Raw genomic sequence first — 19,938 nt, forward strand, 5'->3', positions numbered from 1 at the left:
CTTCTCTGTAGATCTGAGCGTACACAGAGCATACCCTGCCATCCTTGTCTGATGAAAGAGTCACGACATCTGCTTCAGATACACAGACCATATTCGCATACAAAGATGCAGCCCACTGTGGTTCTTCTCTTCTCCTCGATCTTCCTCCTGGCTTTCATTATCCCATTCTGCTTCTCCCAGAACGAGGGAGACCTGGTTGTTCAGACACGTACCGGTCGAGTTCGAGGCATCCGCCAGCTGGTGCCGGATCAGAGCTACATAACTGCTTTTCTGGGCATCCCCTTTGCTGAGCCCCCACTGGGGAACCGCCGTTTCCGTCCTCCAGAACCCAAACGTCCGTGGACTGGAGTGATCGAGGCCAAGGAATACCCCAACGCGTGCTATCAGTATGTGGACACAGCATTCCCAGGCTTCCAGGGCAGTGAGATGTGGAATCCTAACAGAGACATGAATGAGGACTGCCTCTACCTCAATGTCTGGGTGCCCTCCTCGCCCAGACCTCACAACCTCACTGTCATGGTGTGGATCTATGGTGGAGGTACTTAAGAATTCACAAACCATACTGGGAATATCACTCCAATTGTCATTGGAGCACTGGGTTAGCCGTTCCTGATATATTACATTAGAAAATTCCTCGTCTGTCAGATTATTTTTTACGTAGAAGGACTGAGGATATTACGCTGGAATTCTAATCATTAAACGTCTTGAATAACAGTGATGAATTGTTGTAGTACGCTCTAATATTGTAGGTTAATGCTGTGATATTCCACGTTTCCAGGCTTCTACAGTGGATCTTCTTCTCTGGATGTGTATGATGGTCGTTACCTAGCTCACAGCGAGACAGTCATTGTGGTTTCGATGAACTACCGGATCGGTGCTTTCGGCTTCCTGGCTCTGCATGGCTCCTCCGAGGCTCCTGGCAATGTCGGCCTCCTTGACCAGAGGATGGCGCTGCAGTGGGTACAAGACAACATCCATTTCTTTGGTGGAAACCCTAAACAGGTGTGTTTCTTATTGCTTTATTTGCCTAGCCTCTGTTATGCTAGAATAATTATGAGCCTGTTTTGATTTAGTTTTCTGTTTGTTCTCTCTGTGAAACAGGTTACGATCTTTGGCGAGAGTGCTGGCGGAGCTTCAGTAGGATTCCACCTGTTGTCTCCAGACAGCCGACCCACTTTCACTAGAGCCATCCTCCAGAGCGGGGTCCCCAACTGCCCCTGGGCCTCAGTGAGTCCCGCTGAAGCCCGCAGACGTGCTACACAGCTGGCAAAGTTCGTCGGTTGCAACGGAGGCAATGACACCGAGATAATAGACTGTCTGCGCAGTAAAGGTCCACAGCAACTTATCGATCATGAGTGGCAGGTAATTTACACAAATTCTGCTTGACTTATCGTGTTGTTTGCAACGTGGACGAGAGACTTATTTTCAGTTTGATGTTCTTTAAATTCAAACCACTGGCTCTGTGATGCAATGACATGGTTTATTACCTGTGGTTCCTACTAAGTGCACAATATGTTGTTAAGGATCAAAATCAGACCGGACTCAAACGCAAGACTCTCTCAAACAGTTCAGGAGAGTGCTCCTAAGAACACAAAACAGCCCACTGCTCTCCAGCACGGGCTTCTCCAACCAAGGGCATGTAGTTAGTAAGTTTTTCTCATTCAAAGCCAAGTTGCACAAACACGGATATAAGGAGCCGTGTTTCAGTAACTGAAGACCGAAATGGGAGGTCAGACTAACGAGGACAGAGGGACCATGCCAGTATGTACCTGTATCAGTCAGGGCTGCAACTGAAGATTATGTTGGTAGTTGAACAATCTGCCAATTTTCCTTCCATTAGTCAGTTAGCCAGCGATTATTTCAACAACTCTCACAGTGCTGTGGGCAAACCTGTTCTAGTCTTCAGTCCTCACCTGCTCAAATCTGCCCATTCTGCTGTCTCGTTCCACAGAAAATTAAAATAATGAAACACATGAATTTGAAAATAATCAAATGTATTTTTAAAAGGACTCAATAGGACTGTCAAAATAAAAATCATATAAATAAAAATATTGGTTGCACAAATTAAAGTGCTATTAGTATTTAAATACAAAATAATGTGCAAATAGGAAACTAATTTGCTTTCTAGTCCAAAATAACAGGTTAACCCTGTAATGCTATAAGTTTCTGAGACCTCTGTCACATCAACATGATCAGTACTTCCCATAATTTCAAAATGTTGTGGACAAAACTCTTTTTTGTCTAAAATTAACATTGTTGCCAAAAATGCCCAATGTATCGAATGCGATACAAAAAATATATAATAAAAATATATCATACACAACACGATATAGCAAAAAAAAATATTGTGGATTTTGTTTTAAGGGTTAATAAACATCTCAGTTCAAAAAAATCTGAATTTTCTGGCTATTTTTTGACGGGTTGGGTCTGACAGGGTTAACAAAGTTTACAGATGATTCAGTTCATGAATCCACAATTACTCTGAACATGTTCATCACGATCATTTACCAACAAAACAGATTTAGAAAAGACCGTTGCTCATCACATATTTGGTTATAGATCATAGTTTCTCATTAGGTGGAAGAGGTTTACTGCAATATTAAAGTGTGAGATTTAAAGATTTACTATCACGTTTCATCCTGAGAAGTTTCCGACAGCTAATGTAAACATTACTGTAAAAACATTCATATAAACAACATGTCAATGCAACCCACTAACTTGTCAAAGGAGCTTGCAAAGAAAAGCGTCTGGACTTCTTTAAGTTGCTTGTCCCTCTGTGGGGGGATTCTCCCACTAGGTTTATATCTGGGACTCTCCACCATTTGACCTCAGAACTGAAGAAGCTTCTCGGATGAGAGGTGAAACGTCTTCAAGCAACTTAAAGAAGTCCAGACGCTTTTCTTTGCAAGCTCCTTTGACTACGATGACCTGGATGACTGAGAACCTTCACAGACAACCCACTAACTTCATAAAACTGACCCATTTGGACATCGCAGCTCCAGCGTGCCAGCGTTTTAAATGCTCGTGCACTGCATCAGTGCTGTCATGGAAGGAAAGCTCTGCTTTGCACAGTCTGCATTTAACTTTGTTTGCTGTTACATGCTTCCACATTTTTTTAAATCTCCCCGTTGCCAAATCTTTATAATCGACGACGTCATGTTGACGAATCGTTGCAGCCCCAGTACCAGTATGTAAAAGTCACACAAAAGGAGTAGCTTGGTTCTGGAGTAGAAAGTAGCACTTCTTGGTGTTCAATGTTGCGTTATTTCACAGTCCCATGTGGGTTTGTAATCCATGCAGGTTCTGCCATGGTCCGCTCTGTTCCGATTTTCATTTGTGCCTGTTGTGGATGGCGAGTTTCTGCCCGACACTCCTGAGGCCATGCTCAACTCAGGGAACTTTAAAGACACGCAGATTCTCCTCGGCGTTAATCAGAATGAAGGCTCCTACTTCCTGCTGTATGGAGCACCAGGCTTCAGCAAGGACAACGACAGTCTGATCTCCAGAGAGGACTTCCTGGAAAGTAAGTTCTCCAAAATCATGTTTGTTTTTTGGATGGATATATGTAACTGAGCAGAGAGAATTGTATAAATCCATCCAAAACATTCAAGTTAATTCTGCTTCAGGTTATTACGGCACAGTTTTACTTCTATCTTGTTAAAAACTTCAGTGTCACTCTTCCAGGTGTTAGGCTGAGCGTACCTCATGCTAATGATATCGGCCTGGAAGCAGTGGTGCTGCAGTACACCGACTGGATGGATGAGAATAATGAGATAAAAAACCGTGATGCCATGGATGACATTGTCGGTGACCACAACGTCATCTGCCCGCTGGCCCACTTCGCTCGCTCTTATGCACAACACAATGCCCTCAAGGCTAACGTGGGTGGCATCAACTTTGGTGGGGTGAACAGTGGAAACTCACAAGGTAGGATACCCGAGTACCAGTGTGGTCTGACAGATCTAGAAGTATATATATCCCATACCCAGACACGCTACTGTTTGAATGACCTGCTTTCTGTTGATAGAACAATTTGGTACGATACTTAAATTAAACTGTGCGTTAAATTTCATGTTTTCACTTTTTAATGCAGATGATAGCTGTTTAAAATATGCTATAATGTGCAGGACAACTTTACAACAATTTAATCTGCATTTGTCATGTAAGCGAAACTGTTGATACTCTGATGATAGATCAGTAAAATATTCTAGTTGGAAAAATGATTTATTTTTTAACTGTCCTTGTAAAAGATTAAAACATATCTGTAGTTTCTGAGTAAAAATGAAATAATAATGATGATTAATTATTTATAATTGTAATTTTCATGCATTTTCTTCCACCATTTATTTCTTAAGGAGGGATGTATCTTTACCTTTTCGATCACCGGGCATCCAATCTGGCCTGGCCAGAATGGATGGGGGTGATCCATGGCTATGAGATTGAATTTGTTTTCGGGCTGCCACTGGTGAAGAGACTCAACTACACCCGAGATGAGGAGAAGCTAAGCCGACGTATGATGAAATATTGGGCCAACTTTGCTCGGACTGGGTGAGGCCACAAAAAAAAACTACCTATGGAATCAGGGTCTATGTCCACGTCCAGTCTTTTTTATGCAAATGCACCTCAGCAGCCATGTTTTTCAGTCAAAATAAATAATGCAGGAAAAGCTGTATGAGTAAGCAGCCCTTTAATTCCTGTGAGACTGCAGGTTAATGAGTCTTGACATGAATTTGGAGGCACAGAGAGCTTCTCCTGACAGTTAACCCTCATGCTACTTGGCTTAAAGGAAAGGCTTTAATAAGTAAATGTTAACACTGTGAGGTACACAGTGGGGGAAATTAAATTATTTGATCTCCTTTTGAAATTGTATCCAGTTACAAAGAATTGAGAAAGCTACAATTTATTTTAATAGTAGCATAAACTGTCAGCAAAAACAAAACATTCTGTAACAGTTACAAATTCATGTGCATTTTAGTGAGTGATCAGTATTTAATCAGCTTGGAAGACAATTCAGTACTTGGTGGAATGACTGCAGCAAGAAACACTGTCAGACATTTCCTGTATTCAATTCAATTCAGTTTTATTTATACAGCGCCAAATCACAACAACAGTCGCCTCAAGGCGCTTTATATTGTAAGGTAGACCCTACAATAATACAGACAAAAATGAAATGAAATGAAATAAAATTTAGTGATCCTTAGTGAGCACCTACATGTTTGAGCTTGAAACAACTCAGATATGATTATCTGAATATGTTTCTCATTGAGCAAAATGGCTTTGTTCTGCGCCATGCTGCAATGGAACATGAAGTAGTGATGTACTACGAGTACCGACATCGACTGCAAGCAGAATTGTTGTGAATCTAACAGTTAGTTTGGAGATCATTTTACTGCTTTTTCGTTTGATTTAGTTGTAATTGTAATATCCTTTCTTGTTCTGTCTGTATCAGAAATCCCAATGACGTGCAGGGAGATAGAGGGAAACGCTGGCCTGTGTTTACCGTCAGCGAGCAAAAACACGTTGGCCTCAACACCGAATCACTCAAGATTCACAAAGGTTTGCGAAACCAGATGTGCGCATTCTGGAATCGCTTCCTGCCACGCCTTCTCAATATTACTGGTAAATACTATTAAATATTACTTCATCTCTACACTTGAAATCTGTACTGAATGCAGGTCTTCACTTATGTTCCACTTAAAATTATGACACTTCTCACTGGATGCATGATACAAGAATTATTTTAAACTAAAGTGGAGCTTTCCCACATAGCAGGCAGGTCTGGCCCGGATCTGGTGTCAAGCCGGCACTGCTGGCTGACTTCTGGCACGGTAAGTGGTATGTCATCCAGATATGGGCCAGGCCTGGCGTAGATGGCACTGTTTATGTGATGGCATGCTCATAAAAAACAGGTCTGGCCCGGATCCGGCATTAAGCTGGCACTTCTGACTGACTGGTGTCATGGCAGGGTGTATGTCAACCAGATGTGGGCCAGGTCTGGCAGTGATGGCACTATTCATGTTCCTATTTTCCTATTTTAGTTAGAGGACCCAAATGCCAACGTTTCAAATGCAGGTTTGACAGGTTTGTTAGTTTACACTTTATCCAAAACCTAGTGACGGTTTACTCACGGTCACCACCGGGTGGCTGTAGCTCAGGAAGTAGAGCAGATCACCTACTGATTGGAAGGTTAGTGGTTCGATCCCTGGCTCCTCCAGTCGGCATGTCAAGAGTGTGAATGTGAATGAATGCAGTTAGGAAGCGCTCGGTTCAGAGAAAGTGTGTGATTGGGTGAATGTGGCATGTTGTATAGAGCACTTTGAGTAATCCGGGAGAGTAGAAAAGTGCTATATAAGAATCAGGCCATTCACTGTCTCAACAGAGTTTCGTCATGTTACTTTTGCACTATTATGTTCCGGCACATGTTGTTATTACATGGCTTGATTAAGGTACACATTAGGCTGACATCTGGGGCCAGAGCTGAAACTGTTCTGGGCCAGCACAGGACCACCAGTGTGTCTGCAACTGGCCCATGTGGGGGCCACCTCTGGCAAACCAGATCTGGGCCACCAAAGGGCCGTCATTCTTTGCAGTATGTGGGTCATGTGTAAGTTGTGTGCAGCCATGGGCCAGTTGCAGACACACTGGTGGTCAGCCTAATGTGTACCTGTATCATTCTTTGCAGTATGTGGGCGAGATCCGTGAAATACCAATTTTGCTATGTGGGATGTAGCAGCTTGTGTCAGTTCGTTGTTTTGTTTTTCTTAAATAAATGCAGCTCCTCCTGATTGGTGTCAGATGGTTGACTCCCCCCTTGAAAACTGTTCGTGGTGTTGATTTCAGACCATGAAATTATTTCATCATATCTTTATATGTAACCCCAAGTTTTGAAAATTTGGGACATTGTGTAAAATGTAAATTTAAGAGAAGAATGGAGCGACATGAAAATCTCATAACCCCTAGTCATTCACAATAGAAAACAGAAACTCTATCAAACTGAAGAGTAGACAATAAAGCAGTTTTCAAATTGATGATAATACAACACATCATAACAAAGTGGGAGAGGACCACATTTACCATTGTGTAGCATCAACTATTGGGGTGGCTGTGGCTGAGAAGGTAGTAAAGTTGGTGGTTTAAAGCACTTTGACGGCTCAAGTAGAGTAAAAAGTGCTATTTACGGACCAGTTCATTCCCTCTGTATTGAACGACACTCTGAGGAGAGCAGTTGCTGGACTTTTGGGAGGGGAAAGCTGTCTGGTACAGGATTCAAGCTGCTAAACAGTAAAAAGAGACACTTTCTATTTTGTGAAAAACATTAGCTCTGTTTGAAGTTGATTGCAGCAATACATATCAAAAGTTGGAAACACTAACTCTAAAGGCTTAGAAAGCAAGAGCTTCTAAAAATAGAACAGCTTGAAGATCATTTTGCAACTAATTAGGTTAACTGGCACCAGCACAGTAACATGACTGGATATTAAAAGGCAGGCGGAATTTCTCAGAAGTAAAGACGGGCAGTGTTCTCCAAGCTTTTTCTGTCACGTGACAGTGAAATGGAGCTTCGCCAGTCTGCAGAAAGCTGCATCTACAGATTGTGGAAGAGTGTCTACTTAATAGTCCTCAATGTAAAATTGCAAAGATTTGGATGTCTTATTACTTACAGTATATTACTGTATGTCCTTAAAAGATCATGGGAGAAATCTCTGTGCACGAGGGACAACGTGAAAATCAATCTTGGATACTGATCAGGCAGCACTGCATTAAAAAAAACAGACATGATTCTGATATTTATCCAGAAATCACAGTATGTAAAAGGAGTTTACCATACCATCCACATATGCAGGTTAAACCTCTGCCATAGAAAAACTAATTCAATATGGTCTGGGGGAACATGGAGAACTGTGGTCAGATGAATCAAAATTTCAAATTCGTTTAGGAAAACATGGACCCTGCATCTCTTGACCTAAGGAGGTATCTGGTTTGTTTAGCATGGATTTGGTATGTTACACAGACCTTTTATCAATGCTAAAAGGTATGTACAGCATTTAGAGCAAATAAACTCTTTAAACTTGGTCCTGTCCCAACTTCAAGATGCATTGCTGTCATCAAATTTAAAATGACTGTATTTTTTCTTTCTAAAATGTTACTCATGTTCTCATTTTAAGCATTTGATATGTTTTCTGCCAGTCTTCTAGCTTGCTTACTTGCCACAGTGCACTGTGCCACCTACCAATAGAAAGGAAAAAATAATGTGCACATTTCCACGAGAGAAATCCCACGCCTGATTGTATCCTAGCCATTCTATCCTCGCTTTTTACATCCAACACAAAAACTGCAGTCGTGGTGCTTTGATTGTACTCAGAACTTGGAAATTCTGCCTTCTGAATAGGAAGATGTAGGTAACACCAGACTGCAGATGAGCTGCATACAGGGCTGGACTGGGACAAAAAAATTGTCCCGGGCATTTTGACTAGACACCAGCCCACCATTATAGGAAAAATCATAAAGCCTTTGAATGAAAACAAACGCTGTTGTGACAGTGATGTACACTGTTCTGATGGTATATATGCATCAATCTATCAATCGTTTGTTGTAAGATTCAGATAATTATTTTTTTAAAAGTGAGACATTTTAAATGAGAATAAGAAAGAAAAGTATTTCCTTGTGCCCCCCTTTCCCTGTTAATGCCCTACCTGGCCCCCCTGGCAAAACTTTGCTAGACCCGTCCCTGCACAGTTACCAGCTGTCAGCTGCTTAGAAAAGGATCCTGGTGTTATTTGTCTCTCAGAAACAGTTCATAACTTCCCTTCAACTCATTCATGTCACCTAAAAGGTAAACCTGTTTCTCCATCACAGCTCTGATGATTCAGTAAGGACATCTCCTGGTTTCATCTTCATGTTTCCCTCTCATCACATAACCAAACCGACATCATGACCAGCAGCTTTACAGCTGTGGCTCCAGCAAACATCAGCTGATACTAGAAAGTAATATTAAATAAATTCTAACAACAGCTGATCAAGCTTAAACATGCTGCTGTTGTTTAGCGCGACATCCGCTGGTTTCCTCTTTCTGGCGCAAAGTGGGCGATAAACAAACAAGAGAGAAAAGCCGATCAGCTGATCATTGATCAGTTTCATGACTGAAGTACAAACAGGAGAGGGAGGGTGAGAGGATGAGAGAAGAAGAGGCAGCTGTGCAGCAAAGACACAGAGTAACTCCAGCTTTGTGCCTTTTTCATTGTAGCTGAAGTCCGGGACAAACTGTGTTTCTTTTCACCTCAATAAGAAACACGTAATATTTTCTCTGAATACCAGACGATTCCGTTTTTTTACAGGACGGTTGGCAGTAATTAAACTTATGAACAAAATAAAGTTCAACATCAGTAACATAGCACCACCCAGCTGTATAGAAACTCCGTCATGCTAGCTAACACGCAGTACGAAAAAGTCAGCATAACGAAAATAAACTCCACCTAAACTTGGTTTATATCTGACCCAGAGAGACTGCAGTTTATAACTTCTTACCTGAAGTTCAGTTCACCTGATACTCGGACCGGCGGCCGCTTCGGGTCTCTCCTCTTGCCTCCCTTTTCCTTCATCCACCTGCTGGCTTCCACCACTTGCTAATGTTATTGAATCTGTGGACGCTCCGCGATAGCCACCACACGAAGTAACGAATAACGAGCCTATCTAAATCCCAGTAACGAGTAACGCATTCCCGGTTTTGGCATAATAACTAGTTACTGTGCTCGTTACCACAATAATAACGTAGTTACTGTAACGCGTTACTTAATAACGCGTTAGTCCCAACACTGATCATAAGTTATCTAAGTGACTTGTATATCATGTTTAACCTGAGTGGCGAAAGACCGCGGGGGTCTGAAAACGATGTGCCGGGAGTCCGGTGTTCTCACCGGCTCTAGTGAGCCTTGAACCCTCTAGTTATCGAGCTGGTGGGTAACGTCTCCGAAAACATCGCCGAACTTTTCCAAATATGTGGTGTCTTGATAAACTGAGCAGATATTTGAGGTTTACACAGCTACATTCTCGCCTGAAAATATCTGGAAACTGCAATTGGCTTTAGCTAATTAAAAAAAAAAGGCAAAGAACAAGGTGCGCATTAGGTTTGGAAGATGGGATAGGTTGGCCACGAAGGATTCACCCGACCCATCCTTCAAATCTGGGGAAATGAAGGACGCATTCGTCAGACCCATTTGGAGGAGTTTTTGAATTTGCACAGCCTTCCTCGCGTCACTGAAACGTAATTGGGCTACAAATGCGGTTCCTGAATTTGGACACAGCTCCGATACCGGTCACTGCTGCTTCTTCTTCTTCGGGGTTTAACGGCAGCTGGCATCCTTGTACATGCAGTGCTGCCATCTTCTGTTTCAGTCCGTTATTACACTCTTAAATCCTTCTACTTATTCCTGCGTCTTTTGGGATCTTACAAAGCTTCAAACGACGGATCGACTATTAAAACTATCAACGAATCGTGACTAGTCGACAAATCGTGGCAGCCCTACTTCAAGCTCAACTGCTAACCGTTTTTGCTGTTCTGTCTCTGTTTCTTCTCTCAGACAACATAGATGAGGCAGAACGTCAGTGGAAGGTGGAGTTTCACCGCTGGTCTTCCTACATGATGCACTGGAAGAGTCAGTTTGACCACTACAGCAAGCAGGAGCGCTGCACTGACCTCTGAGCGCCTCAGCGAGGAGACGACGGAGAGAAGAGCGGCGAGCGAGCCGTGGCTGTTTTCCTCCATAGTTCCTGAGTGAAGGCTGACATCTTTTTGTGGTTCTTTTGGTTCACAGCATACACAAGCAGAGGCACCATTGTCATTTATTTATATTATTTATAATATTTATTGTTTTGTTTTTTTATTTGTGTATGTGTGTCTGTGGAACTTAAGGGCTGTGGAGTAAAACTTGTCATTGGAGGAGTAAAGATGCGTCATTACCTCGAATGTGTGTGCGTAACTATGTGTGCGTCTCAGAAACCGCCCAGTTTGACTCAGATAACTTAACTGACCCGTCACACTGCTCCACTACGGATTTACTGTAACCTCACTCATCTCTGTGGTCATCTCGTCACTTTTTTTGCTTTCTGGGGATTTCTTCTTTCCAACATATCAGTTGTATTTTTGGTCTCATCACTGTTTTGTTTCTCTTTTATTTATTTAGTTATTTTTATTAATACTGTTACAACCACTACTCCCATTACCTGTACTGGTCTTGCTTTGTTTGTGTGTTTCTCCTGTGGTAAGCCATATACTATTTTGCATTTATCTAACTGTTGCTGTGTGTGAAAATATCTGATTCCTCACATTTTACTCAATGTTAAAACTGCTGTATTCTAGTTTGATGTGAGATGTAGATAGTATATTACATCCAGACCAACTGACTGGTGCCTAACTCGCATTATATTACAAGTTCACTCAGTTTCACAGTTGAATGGAAACAGAAACGAGTCCCGTTGATGTTTATGGGTCCTCTTGAGCATCGCCTGTCTGTTGAAGCGCGTCGGTGCTCAATTCTTCTAAATGTTCAGCCTTCCTGTGAGGGTCGATTCTTCTGCACAACTGCACTGAATTGTGCATGTGTGCGTGGCCACCCAGTGTCCTTCACAGGGGTCCCGTGTGCCACTCATGTGTGAGACAGTAAGCTCGATCTTTCTTTTCCTCCTTTTTTCTGTCACTCCTGTTTGTCTTCCACCACAACAACCCTTCATCCAGTCCCTCTCTCTGCTTTCTGCCTCTCCATCTTCCTTCCCTTTTATTGTCCTCTCCACTCTAGTTGTCATCTTCATCTCTAATAAACCTCCACCCACCCTCATTTCTTTCTTACTCTTTTCCTTTATCCATTATTCCCGCCTCTCCCTTCCTGTTTCTCACTTTTATGTTAGGCCTTTTCCATTCCTCGTTTGTTTTCTTTCACTCCCTCCTTTTAGTTATTCCTTATTCATCATCTGCCGTATCTGTCCCTCCTTCCTTGTCGGCTCTGTTACATCACTGCTCCCTCTCCCTTCCCCCTTCCTTGGTGTTCCTGCTTTGTTGTTAGTCTAATGGAGGTAGAGTAATTCACTCAGCTGCAGGATAATGTGGCAGAGTACTGGCTCAGCCTCTGGCCTGCTAGCCAACAGGACCTGCTGAATGCAGAGGTGGAGAAGTGATGGGAAAATGACAAGACGGAGAAATGCACTCCTATGTCACAAAAGTAATACAGATATGCACTGATCATTTGAAAACTCAGATGTGCATTTTGTTACATCCAGGGCCATAAAAAGACGTTTGCATGTTCGATCCTGTGATTTGGTTGCAAACACTCATGTGTGGCAGCATTCACCTGCATTTGAAAGAAAATCAAGAAAAAGACTTTTAACCTTTAACTTGATGCTCACAATTTTCCCATTTCTGGGTGCTTCGGTGACCCAAGCCGCCTCTTACTCTTACTTAATGACGATAATCTTATATTTGCATATCTTATGAAAGAAGTCGGAGCCTGCATCGTTCCCCGTGTTGTGAGCATGTTATACTGAAGAATCAAGACAGTTTAGTCAGATTACAACCTTGTTTGCGTAGGATCCAGATACCGTTTGTTCCCCTTATCTTTGTTAAGATATGTTGCCTCATGAGTTATCATTAGTTTAGCAGTAAATGATTCACTTTACATCCAGTTGTCTTGTTTACACAAGACCTGTGATACGAGCTCGGTCACCTGGCAGGTTGTTATTCATCCATATTTTCTGCACACTAAATAACTTGTGAATATTTATTAAAGTAATATTTGCATTCAAATCTATTATATTCTACATTAAAAGTATAATCGTACAAGACTTTGGGGCAACTCTGCCTGAGTTATGAGTCACTACCACCCATATCACTGTGTATGTATGTGTGTTATCACTGTACTTCTGTCAGCCTTTCTTACATTTCCATTTGAGTATTGTGAGGGAGCTGAAGCGACGCTCTGATTAGCTGTTGGCTGCCCCAGCACAGTGTCCCCGTTGGCATGTAAAGCTCCTATTTGTGGCTCAGTCGTGTAGTCTAGCTTTAAAAAGAACTAAATATGACAAAAAAAAGTATTGTACATGTGTAAAATACCAGTAAAGAGTGCATGTTTGAAAGGCCATGTGACTGACACCTCCTCCCTCCAGCTCCTCTCGGACAGAGAGATCCTGCTTAAGCCACTTCTATCGAGTCCTTGTGCATGTCCAGAAGCCCATCATCTGCAGTGTATCCTACCAAACTCTGACTGTTATATTCTGTGAAATTTGTACTTTCAACAAGCCTATTATCCAGTATCTCATGTAAGGTACGTTTGATGTTAGCAATAACAGAAATGCATCAGTAAAGGAATATATTTGATATTTAACGCAGTGAAAATAAAACGTGATAAAACAGCAACGATGAGGGGCAGAGTCATTTTAAAAGCAATATTTATTCAAAGTATGAACTTAATATGAGTGCCGATGACTATTTTCTTGTATAAACTGTTTGTTTGACTCCTTTTCAGTCCTCTGCCTCATCGTTGTTTGTTTCAGTCACTGGTACTGTAAGTGTTGAAGGCTTCTGTAGCTTCCCAGTATGTCTCTGTGTATGACGAACGCTGACTTTATTAAGCTATAGCAACAGAAATAAAGGGAGCCTGCTGTCGATCTCAAGTTTTTTATTGAATCTCAGCACGTACCGACAGACACACAAGTTTTAGTCTCCGTCTGGACTATAAAAAGTGTCCCGTGTGAAGATTTTTAGTCTGCAGCACTGAAACAGACACACTTCAGAATAAGACCGTGCAGAACACAACTACTAAACATTTCAGTCGTTTGATTATCTCTCAACTTTTAATAGTTTAGGTGATGCAAAACACTGAGCCAGCCTTGCTGCTCCAACAGTATTTGAATAGTACTGTCGCCTAGAAATGAGAATAAAATCCATCAGTTGTTGTGACAATAAAGACATCACAGTCTTGAAGTCATTCACACAAAGTTAATAATGAATGTGTGAATGCAAATACATTGTTGCAAATGATTGACGATGTGTGCAAACGTTTCACAGCTACTCTGTCATCTGCTGAAATATATGAACATATAGTTTATAGGGGTGCAACGATACACAAAATTCACGGTTCGGTTCGGTTCGATACTTTGGTGTCACGGTTCGATATTTTTTCGATACAAAAAAATGTTCATGCATTTTTAATTTGTCATTTATTAAAATTATAAATATATATTTTAACTCAAAAGTACAGTTTTTGAATTTAACCCTAACCCTTGTGCGTGTTTTTTATTTTGACAGCGAATGCGCACCTGCGGACCACTTATGTGCAGCCCTGGTTATTTAGCTCATCATATCGCAGCCACAGAAATTCTTTTGTCCATGAAACCATAAAGCTGCACTTTCTTTTTGCCTTATAGTCTGATTTGTCATAACTTCTCCGTTTTGTGGTAAGCTTTTCTTTGGCTGTCACTTCTTCACCCTGACCTGTCTTATTTGGCTCAGCAGAACTGAAATGCTTTTACACACTCACTCACATAAGCTCAGCGATTCTCTGCGCGATCAACCTCTCACATGTGTAAGCTGCGGGAGATTTCACTTGTCATGTTTGCATAGTAAGCTAACGATTAATAAGACGATGTCAGAGGAATTGGTGCACAAATTATCATCACTCACAGATCAGTGCTGTCGCTCTCTATACACAGTTCGCACGATTGCAAAGTGAAAGCAAAAAAACAAGCGCAAATTCAAACGCGACTTCAATATGTCACATATTGGCAGTGGCTCACCGATGCCAATGACATAATTACCCAGCTACATTTCCGAAAGAATGCAAAAGCATTGACATATATTTTTCCTACAATAGCCCGACGGGCAGGGCAGAGATAGATTTTGGTAGCCCGACTGAAAAAATCGCTAGCTCCAGGACGTCGGGCTAGCGATATTGCGAGCCCTGTATCTGATTGAGGAATCACTCATCTTTGGAAAAGAGAGTTTATTACAGAGAAATGTCTCTTTCCAAAATAAAAGCTATACTATCCGCTTCTTCTGGGCTATATTCTCAGCAGCATAAGGAGAATCATGTGCTAACAGCTGTCTAAATGACTCGGCTAAAGTTAGTAGCATGCTTGCTTTTTTTTGTCTGCTTCCACTTGTCTTTGCACTAGGATGATGTCGGCGTAAATGTGCAGTCATATTCGTTGTGTTCCCACTAGTGCTTTCAGGTTAATCTCGTTGAAATGACCTTAACGCCACAACACGGCAAATCTCCGTTAACAAGCTACCGCCGATCGCTCCGTGCATGGGGCTAGACGGCCAACACGTTAACGAGCTAACTGCGCTAACACACTAGTTCACACCAATGTAATTGAGCATTGCATGGCACATCCAACATACTGTTTTACTTTAGTCCATGACTCGCTTACCTTCAGGGTCATACGTTACATGAAAACCAAAATAATTCCAAACGCCAGATCTGAATGAGGTTCAATTTGCCTGTTGCAAGGAGAGCTTAACTTCTGTCTCGCTAGCTTGCCCTGCGCTCTTCCTTCTGACTATGCTGTCTGTGTGGAGCGCTCAGTGGATCTGCGCTCGACAGTGCAGCCTAGGCGGAGTAGTCGAACACAGATTCACTGAGCGCTCAACACAGACAGCATCGTCAGAAGGAAAATTGATAAAATAAATTACAAATGTTGTATTGTTCGATACATATGCGTACCGAACTGAAAGCACTGTACGGTTCAATATCGATACGAATATCGTTGCACCCCTAATAGTTTAATACTGACTCACTCTGAACCTTGTGAGTAGTTGAGCCTCCTGGTTTATCATCGAGCAGCACAGGATAAGGCAAACATTTCTGTGATGCTGTTTAATCCTTTGAACAAGAAATTAGTTTTGAATTATCACTTTAAACCGTGTGGGACTGAACCAAATGAGAACTAATAAAGTTTGGTAAAACTGGCACACACACAATAATGACTAACAAAAACGTCAAAGCTTTCTGGAGTGGAAATATGGAAGATGGAGTTCCACTGTGTCCAATCAGGACGTGGATTAACTGCCTCGGTGGGTCTGCTGGATTAATATTAATGTCAAAATGACAGTTTGTAAACATGAGATGCTGTGAAATTGTGACAAAAACACAGGAGTCGACTTTTCTAAATAATAAAGTAGATTCATCCAAATAAGACCGAAATAACAAATGTGTTGTTTGATTGAGTTTGTGATGAACAGCAGAATGTTTCTATGCATCCTGAATTATTCATTCACTCACGCATTTAAAGCGAGCAGGAATGTTCAGGGAAATCTGATGCCAAAATCTTAGAGAGCACTGAAAATAATCCAGTAATTTTCTTTCGGTTCTTTGATGTCGGCAGCACCAGCAGAGGGCAGCAAACCCGGTGTCTTACTTTCTTAAACCAAAATAATTCACATAAATCAGCCTCAAATATGAGGAAACTTACCTTCTGCTGTTTTTAAAGGTTCCATGTGATCAAATACTACGCTGTAGTATAGCAGGATAGTATAATAGCAGCTCATATGCAACGGAGGGAAAAAAAGACTGAATAAGAAAAACAATATTTACAAATATGACCTAAATGGTAAATTTAGGTCATATTCAGATAGATTAACAGTAGTTTTAGTTGTCAATAAGCCACTAAAACTACTGTTAATCTATCTGATTAATAGCTGCCTTGGGAGCCACCATCTGGAGGAGGAGCAAAAGGAGGACAAAAATATGTTGTTATTGCTCCTTATCTGTTCGCTGCTGATATCATAAAGTGCGCTCCACACAAGTTCTGGCACAGAGGCAGCAGGTGATGCATTGCTCACACTGCTCCGTAAGAATTAAGTATCAGTAACCATTTTATCGATGTTTCCTGTAACTTATTGAGGCAACAAGTGAGGAACAATGAGCTACACCTTAGAGACAAAGACTCTGAGAGGGGTGATCAGTTCAAGTATCTCAGGGTCATATTCACGAGTAATGGGAGGAGGGACCAGGAGATTGACAGACGGATTGGTGATGCGGATGCAGCGATATGGATGCTCTACCGGTCTATCGTGGTGAACAAAGAGCTGAGCGTAAAAACGAAACTCTATATTTACCAGTCGATGTTTATCCCTACTCTCACCCATTGTCAGGACACGCTGGAGAGATTATATCTCGGCTGGCCTGGGAAGGCCTTGGTGTTCTCTTGGACAAGCTGGAGGAGGCTGGGGAGAGGAAGGTCTGGGCTTCTCTGCTTGGGCTGCTGCCCCTGTGACCCCGCCCCGGATAAACCAAAGAAGATGGATGATTAACATATTCATCAGACTTATACTTTGATTATATCTTTGATTAAGAATAAAGATGATCTACTATTATTAGCAAAGATTACCTCGCACAACAATTTTACCATTTCCAGGGCGCGAGGCAGCACATCAGGTGAGGCCATGCACTGTGGGTTTATCCCAAAGTTCTACTGTAATGTCATAAAGTGTCTTAAAAACATTCAGCTGTGACAACCTCGACTGTGATTGGTCAGTGTGCCACTGTGTGCTGCCACACACGGGCTTATTAGCCATTGAGATACAATAATATCACACACTGTCCTAATCCTCAGATTCAATTCAATCTAATTTTTACAGCACCAAATCACAACAGCAGTCCATCCAATGTGCTTCATATTGTGAGGCCAACAATGATCCAGAGACAACACCAACAACCTAACAACCCCTGATGAGCAAGCACTTGGAGAAAAGCAAAACTCGATTGTAACATGAAGAATCATGTGGCAGAACCAGGCTAAGGGAGGGGAACAAAACAAAAAACAAACAGAGGATCAACAGGGGGTCCATGACCCTCTTAGGGACACTCCCATAGGGCTTAAATCTGGGACTCTCCACCAATTGCTCGAAGAACTGAAGAAGCTTCTTGGATGAGAGGTGAAATGTCTTCACAGACCTTAAAGAAGTCCAGACGCTTTTATTTCCAAGCTCCTTAGACCACCATGACCTGGATGGCTGGAAACACACGTGTGGTTAGATATTATATTTGCAAGATTTTTAGGGCCCAGTACAATAACCTCAGTTTGATCTGAATTTAGAAGCACAAAATTAGAGCTCATCCAGGTTTTCATGTCTTTAAGACCTTAAGATAAGATAAGATAAGATAGAACTTTATTAATCCCTCGGGTGGGTTCCTCTGGGAAATTCGACTTCCAAAAAAAGCACAGCAACGACCAAAGTTACAGTTACAGAACTGTTATACACACACACACACACACACACACACACACACACACACACACACACACACACACACACACACACACACACACACACATATATATAAATACAGAGACAAATATAAATAAAATATACAAAGGGGATAAATAGAATAAATAGGAATAAAAAATAAAAATACAAGTGAATTGCACATTTCAAGTATTGAGTCTATTGCACTGTTGACTATTTACAAAAAGTATTGCACAAGGTATTGCACAGTGAGGTGAAGAGGCACTACAGCTTAGTTGTTCCCCCCTCCTTTGTCCTCCTGTTTCCCCTCCCTCTCCCCTCCAGGGAGGAGTTAAACAGTCTGATGGCGTGTGGGACAAAGGAGTTTTTAAGTCTGTTAGTTCTTGTCTTGGGGAGAAGCAACCTGTCACTGAACAGACTCTTCTGGTTGTTAATGGCCGTGTGCAGAGGATGCCCAGCATTGTCCATAATGTCCATCAGTTTCTTTAATGTCCTTTTCTCTGCCACTGTCACCAGAGTGTCCAGCTTCATGCCGACCACAGAGCTAGCCCTCCTGATCAGTTTCTCCAGCCTGGATGAGTCCTTCTTTGCTGTGCTGCTCCCCCAGCACACCACAGCATAGAAAAGTACTCCAGCAACCACTGACTGGTAAAACATCCTCAGGAGCTTCCTGCAGATGTTAAAAGACCTCAGCCTCCTGAGGAAGTACAGTCGGCTTTGGGCTTTTTTATACAGGTGCTCTGTGTTGCATGACCAGTCCAGTTTATTGTCCATCCACAGCCCGAGGTACTTGTACTTGTTGACCACCTCCACCTCCTCCCCCTCTATCTGAACTGGCAGTGGACCTGCTCTAGACCTCCCGAAGTCCACAACCAGTTCCTTAGTCTTTGAGGTGTTGAGTTGCAGGTGGTTTGTGTGACTCCATGCAACAAAGTTCCTCACCAGACTTCTGTACTCCTCTTCCTGATCATCCCAGATACACCCCATGATGGCCGTGTCATCTGCAAACTTCTGAATATGGCATAATTCAGAGTTGTAGCAGAAGTCAGAGGTGTACAGGGTGAAGAGAAGAGGGGACAGCACAGTTCCCTGTGGTGCTCCTGTGCTGCTGACCACTGTGTCAGACGTGATGTCCTTCAGCCTGACGTACTGTGGTCTGTCGGTGAGGTAGTCGGAGATCCAAGCGACCAGGCAGGGGTCCACCTCCATCCTGTTCAGTTTTTCCTGAAGCATAATTAATGCAGTTTAAATAACTGCTATGTGGTATGGAGCTTTCACATTAATGAACATGTATGCTATGCCTTCACATTGCCTGTTCATTATGCTGTGGAACACCATAATTAACCTGAGTGTGTTTCCATTAACAAATTGGTCTCCATCAGGTAGATATGATTTAAACCACTGCAGCAACCAACCTTTAATTCATAGGTATGGCCTAATCTCTGTAATAAAATACTAAGTCAACAGTGCTGAGGACTAGCACAGATGAGTCCACTGTCAGAGCCCATAATAAAATGGCCTATTATTCACCTTCCTGCAAAACACAGGATCCACGTTTAGTTTTCACACAGAAGAAGCTATTCTTACGATTCAATGGAATTAATCAAGGGCTACCGAAATGTTAGCAGTAACTGATTGTGGTGCTTGGCACTGTCCCAAGCACCACAGCAAGAAGGTCCTGAGACGTTTCTCCCACTGAAAACATC

The 19,938-nt window shown here is 42.1% G+C and overlaps 1 protein-coding gene across 1 annotated transcript in view; it reads left to right on the forward strand.

Annotated features, from left to right (window-relative positions):
* Window positions 1-13,668, forward strand: part of ache (acetylcholinesterase (Yt blood group)) — a 34,842-nt gene extending 21,174 nt beyond the window's left edge. Inside the window, exons 2-9 of the mRNA XM_085400798.1 lie at window positions 12-538; window positions 779-1,002; window positions 1,102-1,362; window positions 3,301-3,523; window positions 3,685-3,927; window positions 4,356-4,548; window positions 5,450-5,619; window positions 10,575-13,668. Of these exons, the coding sequence (XP_085256924.1) occupies window positions 52-538; window positions 779-1,002; window positions 1,102-1,362; window positions 3,301-3,523; window positions 3,685-3,927; window positions 4,356-4,548; window positions 5,450-5,619; window positions 10,575-10,696 (1,923 nt within the window). The 5' untranslated portion in view covers window positions 12-51 and the 3' untranslated portion in view covers window positions 10,697-13,668. The remainder of the gene's footprint in view (window positions 1-11; window positions 539-778; window positions 1,003-1,101; window positions 1,363-3,300; window positions 3,524-3,684; window positions 3,928-4,355; window positions 4,549-5,449; window positions 5,620-10,574) is intronic.
* Window positions 13,669-19,938: the final 6,270 nt, after the last annotated feature.

This window comes from Rhamphochromis longiceps, linkage group LG3 (assembly GCF_057381845.1).
Source record: "Rhamphochromis longiceps isolate RC_006_pf linkage group LG3, R_longiceps_female_GT1.1, whole genome shotgun sequence".
NCBI lineage: Eukaryota > Metazoa > Chordata > Actinopteri > Cichliformes > Cichlidae > Rhamphochromis > Rhamphochromis longiceps.